A 15,858-nucleotide genomic window follows, 5' to 3' on the forward strand; every position below is an offset into this window, starting at 1 on the left:
TTGTTTGCTAAATGTTAAATCTCTCAACTTACTTATAGAAGGAATCTGATTCTTTAATGCTTAATGAATTTATACTGTTATTCTGCCCAACACACCCTCAATGTACTTGAACAAATACACATAGGGAACTACCACAGCAAGCTCTGGCCCATGCCCCCTAAGTCACCAAAAACAAACAAACAAACAAATAAAAATTTCAGTGGTGACCCCCACCCATTTAAGTGTGTGTAGGTGTTTGTACAAGTGTCTGTATATGAAGGAGAGTCAGGGCGGGCCATTTTTAACTCTCCAAAAAAAAAAAAGACTAACACAGAAAAAGGGAAGAATCAGAAAAGTAGGGGAAAAACTCTCTGCAGAAATCAGAATTAGGCATTTTTTAACCTGCATGAGCTCCAAGAAGGACCATGAAATCTCTGAGATTATGTACAATATCCTGTATGGGTGTGTACACATATTTTTTTTTCCTGAAGAAAAGGGTTATGACTTTCATCGGTTTTCCAAAGGAGTCCACAATCTAGGGATGATTTAGAGACAGTCTTTTGAAAAGCTGAAGACAAACCTAAGAAGCTTTCGTGAAAATATGTTGATTTATTTACTCCACTTGAGGTTTAAATTAGGGTTGTGAACTTTTTAAAACTAGGGGGCCAGAATCAGTATTATAGACTAAACAAGTTGCTGTTGAGGAATTTAGAAGTGTGCAAAGTAATACTAAAGACACAATGCTAGGCCAGAGCTCTTACTCCAGCATGACCACAATACAGCTACATTGGTACTCCTTGTCTTTTACTTACTTTATTTTTTTTTATTAAAAAAAAATTTGTTTTAACGTTTATTTATTTTTGAGACAGAGAGAGACAGAGCACGAGCAGGGGAGGGGCAGAGAGAGAGGGAGACACAGAATCCAAAGCAGGCTCCAGGCTCTGAGCTGTCAGCACAGAGCTCCACACAGGGCTCGAACCCACTAGCGGTGAGATCATAACCTGAGCCGAAGTCAGATGCTCAACTGACTGAGCTACCCAGGCACCCCTACTTACTTTATTTTACATCATTAACATGACTTTGGTGAAGGAGGCACAGATAATCACTGAACTACAACAGCGCTTCTCACACATGAGCATATGCTTCACAATCATCTGGGACCCAGGCTGCTGGGACTCTGCTGAGACAGAGTCTGAAATTCAATAGGTTTAGAGAGGCCCCTAAGAATGTGTATTTACAGTAAGTTCTCAGGTGATACTTAGACTGCTAGTCCAGAAACCATACTTAAAGAAGTGCTGGACTTCTTGATCTTATAGTTTACTGAACCTCTTTAGGCTCTGCTCTATCTTCTAGAAAAGAAAAAAATTATTTCAGACTAGACAATGGCTAAAGTCCACCTTAATAATAGAAAAGCCACAGCAAAGCAAATAGACATATTAGAAAAGCAAAACACTCAAAGTACTAAGTAATAAATGAAATAAAACTGGTATAGAGAAGAACATGGCCCTTGGACAAAAATTACATACAATTTTACTAATCTCTCCAAATATTTCCATCTTCTGTGCTTCCATTTTACTTTATGCATAATTAATTTGTTGATTTTCCTGCCTCACCCACTAAACTAAGCTAATTAGGGGTAAGGACCTTCTAATTATGAAACATAGCTGGCTCTCAAATATTTTTGAATGAATAGTACCCTAACTCTACTAAAAAAACTTTGCAAATTTAAGTTGAGCTCTGTGAGGGCAAAGACTACATACAGGACCATAAATCCCCCAGGAATAAGGACTCAAATGTTAACTAAGACAAGACGTATTATGGGGCGCCTGGGTGGTGCAGTCGGTTAAGCGTCTGACTTCAGCCAGGTCACGATCTCGCGGTCCGTGAGTTCGAGCCCCGCATCAGGCTCTGGGCTGATGGCTCAGAGCCTGGAGCCTGTTTCCGATTCTGTGTCTCCCTCTCTCTCTGTCCCTCCCCCGTTCATGCTCTGTCTCTCTCTGTCCCAAAAATAAATAAACGTTGAATAAAGATGTATTTAAAATAGAATTAACAGAATTAAAAAATGTAAACTATCACGATAAAAACTGTTCACATAATTAAGCAAAGAAACCTCATTAGGTATGCTGTATCGTACAGGTTCTAAGATGTATTATAAATACTTTATATTCTATTTGCCTTAAATTCTTACAAAGAAAATACGTTATGGTTTAAGGCTATCTTCTCAGGCTGATGTTTTCTTTAACAGAATCAGACTACGCCCCATCCTTAACAGACCTATGAACTTAATGGTGACTCTCACCACCACCCAAATGACTTTTGTTTTTTGGTTTTTAGTCACACTCCAACTCCATTCAAGGAGTTTGAGTTTGATCCTGCTTTAGAGCAAAATTTAGAGTAAAATCATTGAAGTGACTCCATATGTACTCTCAATGGGCCAGGGGCAATTACTTAAGGTAAGAAGGGAAATAGCTATTCAATAAATATCATCAATCACTAGATAGTCAACCGACAACGGTTATTCAAAAAACCGGCACGTATTAATAGCTTTAGCTTTAATGCCTACGGTGAACTGAAATAGGGTAATGCCCACATATCAGGTCCCTATTTTCCCTTGCATTTCAAGTCTTTCATAATGAAACAAACTCCTGCTTTAGTAAAGAAAAGAAAAAAGTCATTATACAAATATTAGCCAACTTATACTTTGGTAAGCATCTGCTGCATCCCACATGATTTTTAAAGCACCAAACACAAAATAACCTTGACCAGGCAAAGAGCTCCTGACACCTCAAAATCACTTTCTAGACTTAATGAAACCTGTAGGCTCATGTCTAAAACAATACAGGTAATTCCATTAAATAAAGTATGGGTATTAAAATATAACTTCTGGAAAAAACAACAGAAACAAATCTGACTATAAACAAATACTCACACATTTTTCTAAAATAAGGATATTAGAAAAATTTGTGTTCACAAAAACTGCCATTGATTTAAAAACTAAATGAAAATCCCGAAACCATTTTAAGGAAAACATAAACACACCAAAGCTGATTAGCTTACATATGGAAAATCATAGCAATGTAACTTAACCTACGTTTATTACTACATGACTATTTGAAAACAGCCAAGAAGTTTCACAAAAGTAAGAATCACTATGAGGAATCTACCTGAAATATGAAAATTATCTGGCAAAGAATCGATTTAAATGGGTTTTCATAAACTGAGATTACAGAATCCCACAACAGTGAACAGGCAAAGCTCAGAAAACACTGGAAAACTATAATCTCTTGTATTCTAATATTTTGTTATTTTCTTAAACCCAGACTTTTGGCATAAAGACTTACAGAAGCAACCATACGGTCCTAGAAAGACTGCAGGACACAGAAAGAACAAAGTAATCTAATCTCAAATCCTCATGTTAAATAGGATAATCTAAAAAAAAAAAAAGATTATAAATGCTGAAAAAGAACTAAAGAGGTCAAGAATATTAAAACTAGTACAACAGAAAGAACTTAAACTTAATTAAAAGGGAACGTTTCAATGGGATGTTACATTTTTACTTTGAAATATGCAAAACCCTGTCTCATTTCAAAAGACATGGTCAAGTAGAACATTTTCCTCTTGAAAATGAAATATTCTCCCAAAGAATAAGGAGATGGATTATGGAAAAACCCTCTATTGTCATGTTTAAAGATATACCAGATGCTTTAACACATATCCTTCTGGCTAAGTAGAGAGATCACTTTTGTTGCATTTTTGTGTTTGGTTTTCCAATTTTTGCTTTAAAATAAAAGAGCAAAGTTGTTATTAATACTGTCCTCCATTTTAAGCAAACACTGATTTTACACTCCTGATGACGCAGTGCTATTGCACTGTGGTGAATGAGCAGCAGACGACATGCTACTGTCTCCCTCCACAATGTAGCATCAGGCTCCTACTCTCTCCTGTCAGTCTCTAGTTGTTCTACACAGACACCCCTTCTTCATCCAACTGGGCTTCCACCTTCTCAAAGGCAAAGAACAGAACTTCTCCCCATATAGCTCAAGGATAATTAAAACACTACCTCATACATAATGAACATAACAGTTTTTGAACTTCCTTTATGAATCTGAACCTTGACTAAGTGCCATGACAGGGACTGAAAAAAAAAATTTTTTTTTTAATTTTTTTAAAGGCCCCAACGGCCAAAGGTACACTAGTATCCACAAGGGTTAAATGAAAAGGCTAGTAGAAAATATCCGGTATAAGAATGTATCAAGTACAGGGGCCCCTGGGTGGCTCAGCTGGTTGAGGGTCTGACTCTTGACTTCAGCTCAGGTCATGGTCTCAAGGCTTGTGTGTTTGAGCCCCGCCTAGGACTCTGCATTGACAGTGCAGAGCCTGCTTGAGATTCTCTCTCTCTGCCCTCCCAGCTCGTGGGTGTGCACAGTCTGTCACTCTCTCAAAATAAACAAATTAAAAAAAAAAATGTATCAAGTGCAATTAGAGAAGTGAATGCAGGATACAAAACTTAAAAAGCATCCATTACCTAAGCAGGTTACAAGAGAACCCATTTTCTCTCATTTTCAATGTTTACAGTTTGATGACTACCAATGTCCTTAAATGAGGTTCATCACATTTAAGAACCAAAATTTAAGGAATGCTTGATTAAATGAATGAAAAATTGGACTCGGTCTGCTACTATTTATTGTTTTTGTGCAAAGTGAATAAAGACCCCAAATAATATATTTTTCTGAGAGACCTCCATATTATCATCTATCATGTCGTCATAACAGTCTGGATATTAAAGATTGGTGCAAAGCATCTTCAATGAATTTATGTGACACACTCAAGAACTTCCATAGGAACAAAAATACAGAACTAAATATATTCATAATCCCTTAGCTAGAGGACAGGCCGACATACCATCTCATAAGCTTTATGGCTATGTTACACCTTTAAAGGTACCACGTTGCTAATTATTTAGAGAGAACTAATGTGCCATATATAAACCTTTAAGTAATAATCTCAGCTACAAGTATATTTACTTTTTGATTTAAAAAATTCAAGTATTAATGAATAAATAAACTGAAATCTCAGTATCTAATTCAAAATTCAATTTTAAGGTAATTAAAAATCACACATCTAAGTATAATTTCTTGCAAGGGTAACTAGCTAATAGCATTTTAAAGAAATTAAAATACCTATATTAATTTTATTAAAAACAATTTTTTTTAACATTTATTTATTTTTGAGACAGAGAGAGACAGAGCATGAGCAGGGGAGGGACAGAGAGAGAGGGAGACACAGAATTTGAAACAGGACCAGGCTGAGCTGTCAGCACAGACCCCGACGCGGGGCTCGAACTCACGGACTGTCAGATCATGACCTGAGCCAAAGTTGGATGCTTTACCGACTGAGCCACCCAGGCGCCCCACCCACATTAATTTTAAAGTCAGAAATGTGCATAAAACTCTACCCTTGTTTTTAAAAGTTCTAAATTTGAAGATTTTTCCATAAGGACATAATTACTTAAAATAAGAGAATGCCAACCAACCCTAAAAATGCTATATATAACTGAAATAAAACCAATTTTCAGAATGATTTCTTTCCCATTTACTGAATGTTAATTACATGTCCAGTTCTTGGTATAGGTAAGGCCTCAAGTATCCAGGTACAAAAATTAAGACTCTGGTTTTACAATTCAGTATATTTTATAGGCCTACTCGATTTGAGACTAAAAGAAATAAAAAGTTAAATGTTTTAAAATAATGTATTTGTTAACTGAGGTTTATTAGTATTAAAATGTTGTACGTGGTGGGGAAAAAAGTCAGAATGAAAATATTTCCCCAGATATTTAAGTGCTTAAGAATTTTCTGTAATTTTAACTTTGCCAAATAGTGAGGAACTCCCCAATGGTTTAAGATACCAATTGGAAGTTTACAGCTGTTGCTGTATTTTTAAGAACCTCAACTTCAAATACCTCAACCTTTTATGGAAAGATAGAAACAGAGAACAAATTTTATATAGTTAAGTACCTTAGGGTGCTCAAAAGAGAGAACAACATTGCTTTTCAGCCTATTGGGGAGGCCATACAGTACACCTGGACTGCCTCAGTCCAATTCTCACCCCTTCTCCCCAATAAACTAAGACCCTTGTATTCTAAAAATAAAGTGTGTGTGTGTGTGGGGGGGGGGGGGGCGGTGGATAAGGAGGAAAAGAAATGGCCAAAATAGATCAGAGAAAGTATAAGAGCTGGCTAAAAAGGCCTTCCATGATCTAGTTCAAGGTTCTCCTTTTATAGATCAGGAAACTATGACCCAAAGAGATGAAAGCCCATCAACAGTATCCTCCGATGTCATAAAGACTGAGAAAGATGAAGGAGGTTCAGGTTTTAGACCTCCTTTCTTTCTAGTTCAGTTCACTTTCCATCATCTTTTTCTTCACCACTCTTCAACTTCCATCACATCACACCTCGCTTCAAGGGTCCACAGGGAATGCTAGTATCTCAGCAGTTTACCAAAAGAAAAAAACATTATCTTTAAGCGCCTAAATCTTTTTTGGTAAAATGAATTTATGTGAAATGCTCAGTTATAACATGGGTAAGAACAGAGTGGCTCTGACTGAAGTCTAAGTGGGAGCGCTGGAGGCCCTGCTCCCAGAGCAGCCAAGGAAGGGCACCTCTGTAGAGCCCAGTTTGAAAACTTCCCTTTTTTCATCATCACTTCTATCCACTCCAGCACGTCACCCACTGACAGCATCTCAATAACCTCATTTCTCAACACGTGCCCCGCCCCCGGGGGTCCCTTTATGACAGCTAATCTGTTTCTTTCTTCTCCATAGTTAATATCTCCCATATATGGATCCTCGTGCTGCTTCCTACACCTGCTTTTCAAATAATTATGTCTCTTCTTCTCTAAAAACACGTCCCTTGCCACCTTCAAAATGATTACCATAATTTTCCTCTTCAAACATACCATCTCCTAGGCATTTACGTATTCAATTTGAACAACATAAAAGGGCTACCATAAAAATGTCACTAATATGGCCTAACTGAGCCAGAGTGGAGAATAGGGTAGAAACAGATGGAAAGCTAACTTACATTGTTAACAAAACAATAAATTATAAATTATAAATTATAAATTATAAATTATAAATTATAAATTATGTGGGATAACTACTTATTTCTAAGTGGAGATCCTGGCAGGACTATTTTGGTAAATAGGTAGGACTTGTCTACAATAGGTGCTAATGGTAGATTACTGAAGTTACTGCTAACCCTCCAGGTTAGAAAGCTATTTACAAACATATTATTCATTTATTTATACAGTCCTTACTTGTAAAATCATCTCATGTTGACAAATTAACTAAGGAAGAGCCTTAGCTAAAGATAACATAGCTCCATTCAGTGGGATCCCACAATGTCAAGTCTATGCTCATTCAAGCTTCGGCTCTGTAGTAAAGAATCCTCATGTAGGACTGAGTTTTCTACTCATCCTGTAATAATTCTCATCACTGGGTACCCAGTTTGAATTCAAATTTAGTCTGCAGGAAAAGAGATAGCATTTTGCAACCACAAAGGGCTTGAAAGTAATGTGGTTAAGACGGATTCCTAGCTTTTTGATTTAGGGTTTTTCTATAGGAAACTGACTATTTAGAAGAATATAGTATACAGGAGCAGTGACAAATTTTAGAATAAAGAATAAATAAAGAATAAAGAATAAAAACACATGAAGTTTTTTATAAAGGTGAAAAAAATTGAAGACTGGCTTTTTCAGAAATATACCTCAAGACAAATGTAGCAGATTCCATAACAAGCATTTGCTAAAAAAATTCTGTAAAATATTGATGAAACTTAAAGTTGAATGATAAGCAAATCCATAATTTTGTCCCTAGCTGAAAACAACTCTCAAAGATAAAATCTGTTCAGTTTGACTGATGTTTAAAGTCAGGTGCTCTTGGGTATATAATTCCTTTTTCCAAAAAGAAAATTTTATATTTTGGAAATAATGAAATAATTATAAATCACTCATAAATTTGAAAATGAAACATTTTATATTAAATAGTTTAAGTCAAGTGACCTTTTAAAAATAAATTGCTTTAATGCTCTCTGACATAGGCTTTAAAAAGGTATAATTGGAAAGTTAATAATAAATCTTACTCATAATATAAACACTAAACTCCTAGTCAAAATCCTGAAGAATATACACTGTGCAGCCTACCTGGTCTATTCTGGATGTTCCGGCTGCAGTGCACCAACTATCTTGGAGTGAATCTGAGCCCCAAGCTGGTAACTGCAAACTAGATCTCACCTTCAATAGCATAGAAGTTTTCATCAGAAATAAGCAGTTCTCTTCCCCACACCCACCCACAAAAAATAAAAAAAAATAAAAAGAAAGAAAGAAAATAAAACAATCAAAGTTCCTTCTATCTTGTATCTTTGGCCCTCTGAAGGTCTCAGGAGAAAAAAAAAATCTCACTGTAAATAGCTTTATTAGACTATAATATCAATAAAGCATTTTAAAACGCCTGAAAAAGTGTCTAATCATCATAACTATTAAGCCACATTTAGGAAAAAATAGTCCCTGAACCAGTGAAGGCAAATTTTAATTGGATGTAAAAAGTCTTTATATTATTTTGCCATAATCACAGCTGTACTAGGTATATTTTAATATACACACAGCTGATCACAGTCAAGCCTATGCACAATTGCTTAACATTTTAGTTTAGTGATATTGGAGGAGAAACTCATTTTGGTGGCCTATTAAACATTAATAAATTAAGGCATTCTTGAGCTGCCAATTAAAAGCTTCAATATGCACTGGAGAAACACAGCAGGTTTTTCTACATTTTAGGAAGCTTCTTTTCTACCGTGTGTTTAGAGAATTTTTTACAGTATCCATTTTCTCTATCCTTTTGTATTTTGTCCTTAAATTAATGCTTAAAATCAGAAATTTTTTATTTTTTAATCTGTCAGTTTTACCATACCACCACTACCACCACCACCCAATTTCTTGTTTTGAAAGATCAACTTAGAAATAAGACCATTTACATACCATTCTTACCTGTAAGGGTAAGAGTGTATTACTATTGTTGTCGGTTCTGAACACGTTATCTTCAATCCAAGATTTTGGAGTCAGTGATGGAGTAGAGCGAGTAAATTTCGGTGGTGCTATGACATTACCAGAAAATGGTTTCTTCAATGGAGATATCTGATTCATAGTTCCTGGAATCCCCATGTTTCCAGTTCTACGATGGTCTCTGCCGTGCATTGCTCCCCACGACACGCTTCCAGTGCCCCAGCCACTGCTCTGATGGTTGCTCCAAGGAGATTGTTTCAGAAGAGGCTGAGAAAAACACGCATGTTTAAATTACAGGCATTTAAAGAGTGTACAATTCAAACTAAAATTTAGGCCTGAGCTAAGAATATATATATAATCTTAAAAAAAAATCTCTAAAGGCAATAAAGCATAGCTTAACAGTTTACGAAAAGTAATAGGTTTGCGATCTTGCTGTTTGAAAACATACTCATTTCCTGCTGGGTGAGTTTTCATCATCTGGTCCACTATAAATTATAATGAATTGAGCAGATATTTCATGACAACTGCTAAAATAGAACCAAGCAGTTACATTTCTGTCCTTTCAGAATCGTGTATGGAAGAAGAAAAAAATAGTTTAAAATTGAAATTAACTTCGAAGGTAGGTCCTTGAAGATAGAACCTTCATTGTGATCTTAAAACAACCATATTCTACTAGGCATACAACTAAAAATCCGGTCTTTAATTAATAGATAGGAGTAACAATCGGAGTAAGATATTTGGACGTTAGCTTTCCAAAACCAATGGCACCGCTACAAAAGTGAATAATGGTAATAACATTTGCTGTTACTGTCTTGCATGAACTAAAAACGCCTTTCAGGGCAGGGAGTGTATGGAAAATATGTGGGTTTGGTTTTTTCTTTTTCTTTTTTTTTTTCTATCGCATATTCAACTTTTAAGATCTTTTACTCCGATTTTAATGTAGTTTCTTTTAAAGTGTTTTTGTTTTTCTTTCACTTAATTATCCATGAACTGTTAGGCAATTATCTGATGTTACCCATAGGTGGATCCACTGAGATATACTGAAGAAAAACAACTATATGCTTTGATTATTCTAGTAGAGATCTTCATACAAGTCTCCAGTAACCTCATTCATTTTCAAAAATAAATTCTATTCCAAACTAGAACCTATGATACAAAAAGTTCAGTCGCCAAAGAATGGACAATTCAGCACGAGGCAATAAGCGTAGGTTTTTGAAAAATACTAATTGCTAGCAATTACATTGCCAAGAAGCTTGCGCTAACGCTTAGCCAAAGGAAGTATGGACCGTGCAGCTGCTCTAAGCCAGTAAGTTACTGTAAGTCAAGAATTCTTCAAATGAAACCTGCTTCTTGTAAGACAGCTTTCTCTTTTTGAGAGAACTTGACCCCTAGTACCTATTAAAAAATTTTTTTTAAATGCCCAGATAATCATGAATATATGCTGCCATTTCGCCCTCCGCACGGTTCAAAAGCATAGCTGGGGGGACCATGAAGAAATCACTCCATTCTTGAGGGCCTTACTTTCCTTGCTGACACAGGGTTCAAGTTCTCTTCCAGTGATCTACAATTCCACAGGGCAGCTGTGTGACCTCTTAAACTTCACTGGGAGAACCGTCTTCTGACAAGACGCAGATCACAGTTAAATACGAACCACCCTACGTGGTCTTCCAATGGCCGAGAGCAGGGCTCCAAGAGCACAAAAGCACCTATCGATAGTTTTCTGTGGCAAGTTCCCAGCGGAAAAACAACACCCTGACACACAGGACACAGCTGCTCGAGACTGTGAAAATCATGGGAAAGCGGACTATCATTTCAAAATGACGTGTTTTCAATCCTTGTAGGCCACGTTCTTCTTCCTCGAGGAGACACCGGGGACTCGAAAGAAAGACTGTTAACTGTTACTCTAATTTCAGAGAACTCTCAACTTGTTACTTTGGTCAGACAGCATTCGCTCTTTAAAAGGTTAACCTTTGAAAACTTTAACTGGTCAATAGAAAAAGTTACAGGAGTAAGTAAGCACCGGTTAAGGTCCGATTCTGCTTCTGTCTCAGTCCTTGATCACGAAAATGACCTTAAACATACGAATCACTACAGGAAATGCTGACTGGATCAAAAAAGGACAACAAAATACGCTTTTCGATGTCAATGAACCAAAGCCGGCGGTCATTCAAACGTTGTGCTGGGAAGATAACAAAACGGAACCTGAATCGGAAAGGACCCGGATGAATAAAAAAAAAAAAAAAAAAAAAAAACCAAAAACAAAAAAAAAAAAAACAAAAAACCGGCCCCGTGTTATTTCATAATTGCATTACCCACTCAGAATTTACACACCCCGTAACCCAAGAGACGGTCAAGGCCGCCAAAAAACGTGAGTCCCCCCTGCGAGGTATCACACGATTCCCGGATTCAAGTTTAGTTTTGGCCTCACCAGCCACCAAACCGTCCCCAAACGCGAAGAGGCGCAGAAAGCCAGCGGCTCGCGGAGCACCTCTGCAGTGGCGGACGGAGTCCCCGCGGGCAGGCTCCCCTCTCCCGCCGCCTGACAGCTCAGCGCGGGGCCCCGGGCGCGGCGGGCGGCTCGTCCCGGCCGGGCCACCGCCACCCCCGGCCAGACCTCGCGCGGGCCGACTCGCAACGAGACGGACTCGAAAGGAAAAAGCCTCTCCTTTCCGCCCGTCCCCTCATTGGACGACGGGGAAGAGTCACCGGTTCCCCGCACGCGCCGTCTGCGGCGATCACGACCCTCCTTCGCAAGTTCGCTTCCCCAGGCCGCTCGTCCGAGGCCGCCGCCCGAGCCCGCCGGCCCCGCGTCCCCCGGCCCGTCCTCGAGGATCGCCGACAGCGGTCCTCCGGGTCGGGGCGCCCGCTGCGAGGGACGGCCGGGCCGGCGCCCGCCCGCCGCCGCCGCCGCCGCCGCCGCCCTCGGTCCCGGGCGCCATTCGGCCGCTGCGCCAGCCCCCCTCCCCCCTCGCCGCGCCGGGCGTTCGAGGGGGCGCCCGACCGCAGCGGCTGCCGGCGCGACCCCCCTACCGGAGCCTCGCAGCCCACGGTGGCCGCTGCCCGCCCGCCCCGCCGGGGACTGGCGTCCCGAGCCCCGTCACCCTCCTTCGCCCTCCCAGTCCCCCCTCTCACTTGGGCGAGTGGCCCTCGTCGCCCCGGTCGCCGGCCCCGCGGCGCAGCCGGGCCGCCGCCCGCCGTACCTGGTGGTGGTTGTAGGAGTTCCTCTGCTGCAAGAAGGCGGCGGCCGCCGCCTGGTGCTGCTGCTGGAGCTGCGGGCTGACGGGCGACCTCCGGCTCTGCGGCTGCTGCGGCGCCGCGGGCGGCGGGGGCTGCTGCTGAGGTAAATTCATGGCGGGCGGCGGCGGCGGGGGCACCGCGGCCGCCGAGAAGGGGCCGCCGAAGCCGCCGCCGCCGCCGCCGCCGCCGCTTGCCGGCACGCTGAGTCCCGCGCAGCCGTGCGGGGACACGGGCGAGAAGCTGGGGAAGAAGGCCGGGTTCATGGACGACGGCAGCCCGGGGTAGAAGCCGTTCTCTGAATCGGGGCTGGGCGGCGGCATGGCGCTGAGCGAGCCGCCACCGCCGCCGCCGCCGCCGCCGCCGCCACCCGGGGTGGCGGCCGAGGAGCCGGGCTGCTGCGGCTGCGGCTGCGGCGGCTGCTGGGGCGGAGGCGGCTGCTGCTGCTGGGGCGGCGGCGGCGGCTGGGGCTGGGGCTGGGGCGGCGGCGACGCGGTCTGCACCGACCAGGGGGTGCCGAAGCCGGGCAGTGGCGGCGGCGACGCGGAGCCGCCTCCCCCTCCGCCTCCCGGGGGCCCCCCGCCCCCGCCGCCGCCCGGGTGCGGAAGGTCCGGGCTCTGCAGGCTGCTGAAGGCGCCCGCGCCGAGCGCCCCGCCGGGCAGGAGGTTACTGGGACTGTTGAGCAGAGGGTGGTTGGGGGACTCCATGGAGCCCGGCGCGGGGTTCACCGGCGGCGTCGAGGGGGCCAAGCCCGCATTGGGGGGCTCGGCGGCGCTGCCCTCGCCCGCGGCCGGGGTCTTGCGAGGGCTGCCCGCGCCTCCGTGGCGGCGCCGCGGGGCTGCGGGCGGCGAGGGCTGGAGCTGCGGGAGCGGGGGCAGGTCGGCCGGGCGCTGCCGCTGGGCGAAGTCCTGCGGCGGGAGGTGCTGCGGATGCGGTACGCTGAACTGCTGCTGCTGCGGCGGCTGCGGCGGCTGCTGTGGCTGCTGGCGCTGGGCGAGCTGCGCCGGCTGGAGGAGCGGGCCGGGCGGCGGCGGGCTGAACCGGCCGGGGCAGTGGAGCGGCGGCGGCGGCGGCTTCGAGTCCGGAGGGTGGGGAAGGTGGGGAGGGCTGAACTCTTTCCTCTTCTGGCTGCTCAGCTGCTGCTGCTGCCGCTTACTGAAGTCCTGCGGGGAGGAGGTGCGGCAGCAGCAGCAGGAGGAGGCGGAGGAGGAGGAGGGGTGGTGCAGACTCGGTTTGAAGTCCTGGGAGGGGAGGAGGTGGGTCACACCCGCGTTCGTGCCGCCGCCGGGGTGGTGGTTGGGGAGTTTCTCCGCGGCCGCCGCCCCCGAGAGCGGCCGCGCCGGCTGCTGTGTCAGCCCCAGCAGCAGCTCATCCTGCATGGTCTGCTGATGCGCCAAGAACGGGGAGGAAGAGGAAGCGGCGGCAGCTGAGCTGCCCGCGCCGCCGCAGCCGAGGGGGATAGAGAAGGGGGAGGCGGCCTCCGAGAAGCCGGTGACAGGCAACAGCGGCGGCGAGAGCGGGCCGAAGGGCGTGGTGGAGGGCAGCGGGGCGGCGGCCGCGGTGGGCCCCGTGGCGTATGGACGGTACGCCCCGCTGCCGAATAGGGACCCGGGGCTGCTGCTTCGGAGCGGGGCGGTCTGCAGCACCCCAAATCCGAAGTCCCTCATTTATCAGGCCGGCGGCAGCCGGAGGAGAGGCGCCCCGTCCGCTGCCCCGCCTAGAGAACCGCCGGATCTGGGGCGGCGCGGCCGTGGTGGAAGGAGGGGGAGTCAGTGAGAGAGGGACACCGTGACTGAGCCAGGGGCACCTACTTCGGCCCCGCCACCCCTCGCGGCAGTCACCGCCGCCTCCCGAGACCGGCTCGGGTGCCGCCGCCGCCTCTGCAGCCGCCCTCGCCGCTTAAGAACTCCGGAACGTGCGTCAGCGCCACCTCACAATCGCACCGCCCCCCGCGGTGCGTCCCGGCACGCGCGGGCGCGAGGCCGCCGCGCCCCCGCTGCCCCGCCCCCGCCCCGCCCCTCATTAATATGCAGGCACGGCCGGGGGCGCGCCTGCGCTCCCAGGAAGGCGGGGGAGCGCGAGAGCGAGCGGCTTCGGTCCTCCGGCCCCTTCGGCGTCCAGGGAAAAGGAGAGACCGGTGGCCGTGGAAGGCGGCCGACCGGAGTCCGAGCGCCCGGCGCGCGCGCGCACGAAGGCGTGCGCGAGCCGTCGGCGGCGACGGTTCCTGGGCAACGGCCCCTCCCGGCGCGGGGCTCGCACGCGCTCTCCCCCGTCGCCCTCGCGGCCCCGCCTCCTTCCTGTCACCTCCGCCCCGCCCCCGGTCACATGAGGCTTGGCCGCTGGGACGCGGGCTTCCCAGGGCGGCGCGGGCCCGCGGGGGAAACTGAGGCCCGGGAACCAGACTGGGAGCGGCTCCTAGTGACCGTGGCCCCTCTCGCCTTCCAGGCTCAGCCCTTGGGGTCCTTAGGCCGGCAAGATCGTGCGGGCTCTGCCTGCCTTGCAGACCGCCGAGCGGCTCTCTCCGCACCTCGTGCCCCACCACGTCCCAGTCTTGGACGTGTCCTCGCTTCTCGTCGCCCTAGAAAGAGCCTTCTCGGGCTTGTTTCCGTATTTAGCTTCTCGTGCTGTGTGCTGCCTTGGACCTTCCTGCAGCTGCGTGAAGGTGTTTTCTGCAGGGCAAACAAGAACCCTCAGCTGTACACCAAACGTTTTCACTTCAGCAATTGAGGAGCAGAGTCCCAGGAACCTAACCAGGCTCCGGGTGGCTTTTTACACACGTATATGCATATAACAGGTTACGTACGGGGCGAGCTCCCGTGGTAACCCTGGGCCATGTCCAAGTCTTCGTATTTCACAAAAGCATTCAATGTGCCATCGTCAGGGCTGCTGTGTGAGGGACTCCTCCTCACCACGTTCATTCTGGCTCCCCTGTCCCTTCCCCCTTCCCCCCCCCCCCCCCCCCGGGAGACTCAAACATTTCCTAAGCTTTATGAGTTTTCAAGAGAGAAAGATTTCTCACATCAGGGAAAAAAGGAGGCTCTGACTCAGCAACAGACTTGTTGAGGCTTGCAAAATGGAAGGCGAAAGAGCTTTCCATGGTAGAGCTCTTGTTGGAAGCAATAGCAGAGACACTAATCCTGTGTATTTCCTTTTCTAAAGAAGCATTTAACATAGAGACAAAAATTACGTGAGGGTCTAGATAAAGAATAACAGAATGATCCTGTTTTGCAGTTTTAACTTTTTCTTGGCACTTAGGAAGGGAAACTATTTAAAGAATCCTAGAATACAGTCTAATCCCAAAAGCAGTAGAGGGGGTGTTCAGACTACTTGATATTTTAATTCTTTTTTAAATCGGAATACAATTGACCTGTAACATTGTATGGATTTAGGTGTACAACGTAATAATTTGGTACATCTATATATGCTGGAAAGTAGTTACCACAGTAAGTTTAGTTAATATCCATCACCACACATAGTTAATTTTTTTTCTTGTGAGACTCTACCTGATTTTGATTTGCAACTAGTCTAAGATTAAATAGTGTTATAAATGGACTGATGTAGGCAGAATGTACTTTGTGATGAGTCCTCA

The 15,858-nt window shown here is 45.5% G+C and overlaps 1 protein-coding gene across 11 annotated transcripts in view; it reads right to left on the reverse strand.

Annotated features, from left to right (window-relative positions):
* The window catches only part of CPEB2 (cytoplasmic polyadenylation element binding protein 2), a 72,689-nt gene extending 58,578 nt beyond the window's left edge, over window positions 1–14,111 (reverse strand). For 4 of the 11 annotated variants that reach the window (XM_045474519.1, XM_045474517.1, XM_045474518.1 and 1 more), the window contains exons 1-3: window positions 12,236–14,111; window positions 9,021–9,302; window positions 8,178–8,267 (exon numbers count right to left, since the gene is read on the reverse strand). In XM_045474519.1, coding sequence (XP_045330475.1) covers window positions 8,178–8,267; window positions 9,021–9,302; window positions 12,236–13,936 — 2,073 coding nt within the window. In that variant the 5' untranslated portion in view covers window positions 13,937–14,111. Of the gene's footprint in view, window positions 1–8,177; window positions 8,268–9,011; window positions 9,303–12,235 lie in introns of all 11 variants that reach the window. The other 7 variants (XM_045474527.1, XM_045474522.1, XM_045474525.1 and 4 more) reach the window with 2 other exon arrangements.
* Between the last annotated feature and the right edge of the window lie 1,747 nt (window positions 14,112–15,858).

Source organism: Leopardus geoffroyi, chromosome B1 (assembly GCF_018350155.1).
Source record: "Leopardus geoffroyi isolate Oge1 chromosome B1, O.geoffroyi_Oge1_pat1.0, whole genome shotgun sequence".
Taxonomy (NCBI): Eukaryota; Metazoa; Chordata; class Mammalia; order Carnivora; family Felidae; genus Leopardus; species Leopardus geoffroyi.